Source organism: Quercus suber, unplaced genomic scaffold (genome assembly GCF_002906115.3).
Source record: "Quercus suber isolate HL8 unplaced genomic scaffold, Cork oak 2.0 scaffold_56, whole genome shotgun sequence".
NCBI classification, from domain to species: domain Eukaryota; kingdom Viridiplantae; phylum Streptophyta; class Magnoliopsida; order Fagales; family Fagaceae; genus Quercus; species Quercus suber.
Window position 1 is genome coordinate 1659056 of NW_027069521.1, and position 9103 is coordinate 1668158.

Consider the following 9103-nt stretch of genomic DNA (forward strand, 5'->3'; position numbering starts at 1 on the left):
GTCGCGATGTGTGATCTGTGCATCCCAGTATGCACTCTTCCTAGACATAGGCTCAGCCTCTCAGGTATATGCCACTAACTAATGGTCTGTTTGGAAGTTTAGAGAGAGAGGAAAGTAGAGGGGAGGAGAGTAGAGATGAATAGTTATCCTCCACCTTGTTTGGATGTTTTTAAAATTAGTAATGGAGAAGAGAGTAATTAGTCCTTCCTCTTATTTGGATGTTTTAAAAATTAGGATGAAGGGGGGAGGAAATGATTTAAATAGACAAATTTACCCCTATTTAAAAATGGACTTGCAACATTAGTCTATGATTAATTTATCAATTTTACAAAGTCTTGAACCCAGGGGCGGAACCAGGAATTTTCATTTGGGGGGGCCAAGTTGCAACTCTACTATATTTATTAAGACAACCTCCACATACACTTATACACACGCTTTTTTATTCTATAAACACACTTTTTTATTTGATAAGTTATATATACACACACCAAACAAAAACAAAAAAAGCTTAATAATTTTAATCAAAATCATGTTTGGTGATGATCTTTCATAAAATTAAATTTATTTTTACTATTTTTATATAGTGAAATTCTTAAAAATTTTCATTTTTGATACAAATTATCAAATTTTATTCTAAAGTAAAAAATCTTTCAATTGAACTAATGAAATTTTAAAAAACATAAATGATCCAAAACTTGGAGGAATAAGTTAAGATTCAAACATATTTGATGCTATCTTGCTCTAACCCATTATGTAGTAACTAAAAAGACATTTCATGTATAGTTTTAGTGATATTATTTTTTTTTAATGAGTCATTGACTTATTAATTGCCACATAACTGGTTGGAAAAGATATAGATTCAAATATGTTTAGTGCCAAACTTTATCAAATATTTAACAGATAGAAGAGCATATTTTACAATAAAAAATAGAATTGTGAAAAATAATGTTATGCCTATATAATTATTAGACCATTTTTTTTAAGAGCATCATTGGACTAAATCAAATATTTGGGGGGGCCAACTCTTATTTTTGTAGACTAAATTTTGAAAAAATTTAAAAAATTATATATATATTTAAAAAATTTTCAAAATTTTGGGGGGGCCATGGCCCCCCCACCGCCCCTGCTTGAACTTGATTATCATTCGTCCAAATCTTAGAATATGTTAGTGATTTTTTTTTAGAAGAATAAATAAAATTAAAAAAAAAAGTATATACCTAAAAACTAACAAAAGAGTAAAAATCAGTCAAAATTGAACTGTTCTCTGAATGTTTGAAAACAAAGTGTTCATAACAGTATTAATAAATACTAAACAGTGCCAAATTTAGTAGGTTTTTTAAAACTCCAACCAAAATCCAAATTCCCATTTCTTTTCCACATTTTTTGAGCAACCAAACACAGGCACAAGTAGAGGGGAAAAAAATTCACAGAAACACAAACCAAATCTCCCAAAATGCACACAACCCCAAAAAAAAAAAAAAGCGAGATCCTGGAGAACGAAGAGCAAGCAAAGCGAGATTCTGGAGTTGTAGGGAGAAACCCTACAATTGTTGCTGAAGAAAGGCCACCAGGAATGGAAATTGTACCAAGAAAATGGATTGTCGCAATCTTTGGAGGAACGTTGATCGCAATCCTCGTCGTCATCGTCGTTAGGATAGTTCTCCGGAATCAAAGGGGAAGAGTTGCCATCACGCTTCATCGACGACGAAGTGGCTTGAGGCTCGATCGAGCTTGAGTGCCTGAGCTCAATCCCTATCGCCGCGAGCGACGTGGACCTTTGGACATCGTCGTCGACGACCCATGACTCGGTGGTGTCTAATTTCTTGTGCTTTTTTAGGGTTACAATAGTGAGATTCTGAGAAAAATTTTGTGGCTTTAATCTCTGTTTGGGTGCTCTGAAAAATGGAGGAAAAGGGAAAGGAATTGAAATTTGAGTATTGTGTATTTTGTTTGTCGTTTGTTTGTTAGAAAATAAAACTTATAGTTACACTTTTTGAAACAAAAAAGTGTTTGTTTTTGGTGGCTTTTCTGATTCTGAATTTCTAAAATTTTAGCATTAAATTATTTATTTTCTCATGAAACAAACAAAGATTATATGTTTGTAATTTTGTTAATTAAGAAAGGGTAAATTAGGAAATTCATTTGGTCAATAATTTATCTACTCTACTCTCCCTCTAAATCTCTCCAATTTGGGGGAATTAAAAATGAGGGGTTAGAGGTAGTTGAAACACCTCCAAACCCCTCCTCTCATTCCTTAAAAAACTTTCAAACAAGGTAATTGAACCACTCTCCCTCCCTTTGCTCTACTCCCCCTCCTTTTTTTAACTTCCAAACAAGCCATAAAGGCTAAGGGAGAGAATCAGAGTCATCATCAGGTTTGGGTCCGTAAATTGGAGCCCTATGCAAAGATCTAAAAAACGAAAGTATGAGTTCAAAGTTATTGTATGGGTTTGGAAAGGTTTTACGCACCCAAGCCTCCTAAACTAGTAGGTCAACCTCTATTAGTGTTGTAAAGTCATTTCTAAATTAGGAGAATATTAAGATGAGCCCTGTACAAATCTTGTGCTTATTACATTAAATGGAATTCCAACAATTGCATATTTTCAAAGATTACATCAAGCAAAGAAGGAAACATATCTAAAGTTCAAATGAAATCAGATATTGGTAAAAGGAAATTTCAACAAATTAGGTATGCATTAATAAGAAAATATTTTATTTTGAAAATAATAGCTAAACATATTCAAATCTATCCTATTACAAAGAACCAACTAAGATAATCATGGAAAATAATCTAGTATTACTAATCTTAGGCATTAAGAGTCAAATCGAATCACAAAAATGTAAAAAATGAAACAAATTAATCAAAACAAATGCCTATCCTGGGTGTGAGATGCATATGCAAACACACCTAAAAATCTCTTAAATGAGCAAAATATTCTTAAAAAACTTTAAAATATTGAAATGCCCTATGCTGAAGAAAAGTTCTAAAATGACCAAAATGCCTTCAATACATCCAATATGATTGAAATTTGCCTAAACCACCAAAATAACAAAAATACCACCCCTAAATCATTAAAAAAAATTACCTCTTAAAACCTCTTCTTCTTCTTTTTATGAGGAACAACCCAACACGGGTTATTTATTTATAACGAAGACAAGTCTTTAACAACATAATTGAAAATGTTTGGTGGAACATCCTCCCCCCAAACTCTTAAAGAAAAATAGAACCTAGCATCCTTAGGTAGAGCATGGGCAACATGGTTACCTTGCCGCCTTACATGAATGATAGAGTAGGTTTTGAAAATAACGCCTTATAGACATGAAGTCTTTTACTAAATGACCAGCCAGCGCATTTGAGTCCATCCCTATCTGCAAACTCTTCACCACAAGTTCTGCATCTCCTTCAAAGCACACTTTACAAAAGCCAAGTTCCCAAGCAAAGACTGCAGCTCTTCAGGCAGTTAGCATCTCTAGAATCTCCACTGATGTTGGCATGATCACCTTCTCAGACAAAGCAGCTAGTACCTACCCTTCATTGTTGCATATGACCACCCCAAAGCCTGCTTCCTGGCCCTCCCTGAACACTGCTCCATCAAAGTTAACTTTCACTGTATCCTCTAGTGGGGGTTGCCACCGCACCGGTCCGGCCCTTTTCTTCGGTTCTTGCCATTACTTTCCCTATTGAAACTCAACCAATAGGGCTGAAGTTGATTGAGCAAGCTTTGTACTTGGCAAGGCTGCTTCATTATTTCTCAATTTGTTTCTCTGAATCCATATTAACCAAGCAATCATTGCAAACTCCCCCAGGTTTTTCCCTTCGACCTTAATGATGCTAACCAAATCGCTCATTAATTCAATGCTTAGGAATTTACTCCTTACATCTGTAAAGGAAGGCACCCACCCTTTACAGATATTGTCATAGTCCCACATAGCATGTAACATGTCTTCAACCTTGCAACCACACTGATCACACATAGGACTATCCAACACTTTCCGTTTCTGTAGGTTTACCTTAGTTGGGAGCACATTTGAGCAAGCTCACCAGAGGAATACCTTAACCTTGTTGGGGGCTATCAACCGCCAGATACTTTTCCAAAAACTTTTTACCTCGTCAACGCTGGAACTAGATGGCAAGGCATTCAGTTCAGTCTCACACAGCAATTGATAGCCCTTTTTTAATTAGTAGGATCTTGACTTGCACCTTGGCCATGTAATGCGGTCCTCCTAATCCGTGAAACATAAGGGAATTCCCTTGATTCTTTATGCTTTAAACGGCAAGAAGAGTGCATCCACTAGCTAGTCCTTCTAAACCTTACCCCCCAATGTCAACAATTTTGCAACTACCAATTTGAGGCCTCCTCATTCTTCGGAGAAACTACACAAGCCGAGTCCCCTCTAGGCAGCCACCTATCTCCATAAATGTTAATCTTCCTTCCGTTCCCCATTCTCCAAAAGCAACCTGGATTGTACAAGCTTTCTAACCTTAATAATGCTTTGCCAAGCTACCTTTGCATTAAAAATTTACTGTTTGGGAAATATTTCACACTAAAAACCCGATAAAAGAGAGATGAGTGATCCACCAATAATCTCCACACTTGCTTTGCAAGCATAACCTCATTAAACTTTTCCAAATCTTTAAAGCCCATGTCTCCCAAAGCCTTTGGTTTGCACAAAGTTTCCCAATTCTTCCTGTGGATCTTTCATTGGTCTTCTCTTTGACCCATAGTTTTAAAAACCGAACCGGACCGGCCGGTTCAACTGGAAACCGAACCTTAATCCGGTCCGGTTATTATTAAAAACCGAAAATTGAGAAAAACCCGAAAAAATCATGAAAACCGCTGGTTTAAACAAAAAACCGAAAACCAGTACGGTTAAACTGGTTTTAAGCTACTTTGATCATTAACCCTTCAGCCACTGTGTTTCTGACAAAAAAAAAAAAAAAAAAAAAAGAAGAGATTTGTTTCAAATTTAAGAAGAAGAGAGATTTTGCCTTTGAAGACGCTGTTAAGTCTAAAGCTATGAAGCCTAAGACACCCACATTGACACAAAATATATCAGATTTACTATTTATGACTTGACACAGTTGAAAAAGAACCGAGGAAACCCAAACCAAAGAGATGCAGCCATGTAGGTATAATCTGTTTGCTTCAGTTTAAGAGCTTTTCTTGCTGCTCTTGTATTATTTTTTTTTTTGGTTGAATAAAAAGAATGAGAAAAATCTTGCTGCTGCTCTTGTAGACTTGCACATGCACGGATGCACATATATTGATGAGAGAGAGAGAGAGAGTATTGAAGGAAAAGTGATGAAAAATTAGAAAAAAGTAAAAGAAGAAACTAGTACAGAGCTTTTATTTAACTGATGTAGAACAGACAGCACATGCCTTCCTTGAACAGCAGGGGCGCAGGAAGTCACAAAGCAAGATCAAAGGGGGGTGCCAGTAGGGGGCATCGGGGTAACAGTGTCGGAATTGCATGAAATTTGGCAGGTTGAAGGGAAACGACGTTCTGATCCAGATTCATTAAGGCCCCGATTACAATGTTTTTGCTTCATTAAGGCCCCGATTCATTTAGGCGAATTCCTTCATTAAGGCCCCGATTACAATGTTTTTGCTATTTATAGTAATATTTGTTTTTCCTTAATAACTTTTAGTTTAAACGTCAGAATAAAGTCCCGTCTGTTTTGGGACGACCCTTAAGGTCAGTAGTTTATGATTCTGCAGTTAACTCAATTTTGCCATTTTTGGTAAAATTCGGTAATTTTGTCCCCTAATCGCTTAATTAGCGCGAATTAGGGTTTTAAACGTTTTTTCTTAGTATTTATATGTTTTGTAGCCGTCAGAGGCAAATTAGACTTTTATCAATAAACACAGACTTTTGTCAAATTTTCTTCTGGTGGATTCCAGTTTTATCTCCTTGTGGATTCAGGGAAACCCCTCGTGGTTTCGAGGTTTACTACCAGAAACTAACAGTTTAGTTTCTGTTCCATCAAGAGAGCATCGTGTGTGTTTCTCTTCAGGCTTCCGCGACATCATTAACCAAGGTGTGGATGTAAGGTTTCAAAATATGTGGTAGGTGGAGTGTCAACTTGTAAAGGACTAAAGGTATGATATGTGGTGGAAAAGAAATACCAAGGGGCAATGATGTTGTTACTCACAGGTGATATTTTGTTATTTGAAAAATAAAAGAATAACTAAAATAATTTTTGTAATGGGTTTGAGTTTGGTTGTCTAATATATAAATAAAGAGTGATGTTATATTCATAATATTTTTACAATATTTTTATAACAAATTAAAGATGGTTAGTTGTAATTGGTTCAAATTTGAACTTAATAATAAGATTAATTTTTTGTCCTAATAATAACAACAAGTAACAACTTGCCACTTTGAAATTGTTGTAAAAATGTTATGAAAATATAGTGGACATATCATTTCTTATTAATTAAAGTTAAGGTTTAATGTTTTATTGTTATTTAATTTAATTTTTTAGTTAAAATATTAGTTATAAAATTATTTATTTATATTTTATAATTATTAATTATTTATTTATGACATCATCGGTTTGACCATCAGTCCGACCCCGGTCCGACCATAAAACTGAGAATCACTCTCTATTCCGGTTCTTTGACCGTACCGGTTTTTAAAACCATGCTTTGACCCCACCAAAATTTCCTTATCATCATCTCAATATCCTTTAATAATCCAAATGGGAGTTTGAAAAAACTCATCACAAAAGTGGGTATAGCTTGAACTATAGCTTTTAGGAACGCCTCCCTTCTCGCTTGTGAAAGGAGCTTTTCCTTCCATCCTTGTAGCTTGTTCCACACTCTCTCCTTAATGAAATTGAGACTTGCCTTTTGGTTTCTCCCAACCACCACTGGAGGACCAAAGTATTTCTTATATTCCCGCACTGCACTTGCACCCAAGAGATTTATTATCTCTAGCTTCCTCTCCTCCGGGGTAGCCTTACTAAAGAACACGATCGTTTTTTCTCTATTCAACTTTTGCCTCGAGGCTTGCTCATACAAACTCAAAATATGTTGGATAACATCCAAATCACTCATTGTAGCATGGCAAAATAGGAGGGTGTCATCGACAAAGAATAAATGAGTGATTTTTGGGCCATTTTTGCAAAGAAAGAAACCCTTAATAGCTTTGGACTTGGCTGCCTATTGCACTTGACAATTTAAAGCTTTAGAACAAATTAAGAATAGGTACGGGGAGAGAGGGTCCCCTTGCCTAATACCCCTTGTTGGTCAAATATCCCCCTTTGGAACACCATTCACTAGAATTGGGTAGGAAGCTGAATTAATACAACTCATAACCAAAGCCACCCAGCTCTCACTAAAGCCCATCTTCAACATTGTGACTTCCAAGAAACTCCATTCCACCCTATCATAAGTTTTGCTCATGTCAAGCTTCAAGGCCATGAAACCCATTTTTTTGACTTTTGGTTCTTCATGTGATGCAAGGTCTCAAATGCTACAAGAATATTATAGGAGATTGCCTTGTCCGATTGGAAAGCACTTTGAGATTCCAAAATAATCAAAGGTAACACCCCCTTGAGCCTGTTTGCAATCACCTTGGATACAAGCTTATAAATTATATTACATAAAGATATAGGGCGAAATTTAGAAACTTTTGAAGGGCTTTTTACCTTTAGGATAAGTGTGATGAAGGTCCAATTAATGGATGGAGGAAGGACACCCGAGGTGAGGCAACTCAGCACTACTTCAGTCACATCATCGCCCACTGATGACCAATAATGTTGGAAAAAGAAAGGTGGAAGTCCATCTGGTCCCAGAGCCTTCAACGGTTCCATTTGCTTTTGAGCCATGACCACCTTTTCTTTAGTGAACTTAACATTAAGCAATTGGTTCATCTCATCCGAAATAGAGTAAGGAATACCGGCCACTACTTCCTCCATCATGCTCAGGTTTGAGGAATTGAAAAGGCCTTGATAATAACTGTTGAGGCTCATTTTTTTTTATGAAGCCCAGTAGGCCCAAGGCCCAGAGTTGCGGGCGAATTGAAAGAAACACCAAAAAGAAAAAGAAGGCATATGGATGGTTCAAGGGTCCATAAGATGGGTCTAGAAGAAGCAAATGGGCTTGAATAGGCCCGGAAAGAGAAAAGAAAAAAATCCATGGAAAGGATGAGGGAAAAGAAAGAAAGGGCCACAGCAGGCCCACTGCAATAAGAAAAAAAGAGAGTAACAGGCAAATGGAGAACCCATGAGCCCAAAGGATAAAGTTTATAGAGAAAATTAGGCTAAGAAAGCCTAAAGTGAGTTAGTAAAAAAATCTATGTGTGAAACAAAACCAAAATGGGCCAGGGATGCCCACAAGAAAAAAGGGACGTTGGAGCCCACAAGAAATAAGAAGAGGAACCCAATAAGTATACTAGGAGGGAAAGCACACGGCAGGCTCAAAAGGGCTCGGTAGGATTAAAAATGAGCAACAGGAATAGCAACTTGGCATGGCAGGAGGCACAAAGCCATAAAGTGAAACGCCCAAACTAAAAGGAAGCCCACTACAGAGCTCAACCCTCTAAAGAAAGGGACAACACATGGGTGTTAGCCTGCCGGAAAAACAATCCACACCAGAAAATGCCAAAAAAGCGCACGGCAGGATATGCGCACCCATTTTCAGACCTCGGCAAACGAATAAAACATCAATAAGGTAACACATGTGAACGACCCAGGCATCACCAGCCTATACCCAGCCACTATAGGAAAAGGTGACGTCATGGGTGAGGGCACGGTCTGGCAGTGGGGAGAGGAGCGGGAACCCATTTTGCATTTCTTGCCCAGACTCTTTCGGTGGGCACAGTCCTGCTGGGATGACATGCCACCCAAAAGAGGCAAGGGTAGGTAAGAACCGCTGGGTGTATGCCATAAGAGACCGAGAGAAAGAGAGGACACACTGGACGAATTAGAAAAGGAACCTTCGTTGTCTGAAAGCCACAGGTCAATGGTGGATCCGAACCACTTTGACTCAGTAAATGGATGGCAAAAGGTTACGATAGCAGAACAGGGCCATAGGAAGGCTAGAACAGCAAAATTGGCCATGGCAGACCCTATATAAGGAACCCGTGGCTGTGTGCA

The 9103-nt window shown here is 37.4% G+C and overlaps 1 protein-coding gene across 1 annotated transcript; it reads right to left on the bottom strand.

Annotated features, from left to right (window-relative positions):
• Positions 1–6608: 6608 nt before the first annotated feature.
• Positions 6609–7924, bottom strand: LOC111998599 (uncharacterized). Its single transcript, XM_024030691.2, has 2 exons — positions 7655–7924; positions 6609–7166 (listed from the first exon to the last, which is right to left on the bottom strand). Exons 1-2 carry the CDS (start codon positions 7922–7924, stop codon positions 6609–6611), a joined length of 828 nt encoding a protein of 275 aa, XP_023886459.1.
• Between the last annotated feature and the right edge of the window lie 1179 nt (positions 7925–9103).

Excerpts from the sequence above, each read along its gene's own strand:
- LOC111998599 (XM_024030691.2), bottom strand. The coding sequence starts at position 7,924 with ATGGAGGAAGTAGTGGCCGGTATTCCTTACTCTATTTCGGATGAGATG. Across the intron at positions 7,167-7,654 it reads TCATCACACTTATCCTAAAG|GCAGCCAAGTCCAAAGCTAT; the intron begins GTAAAAAGCCCT and ends CAAGTGCAATAG.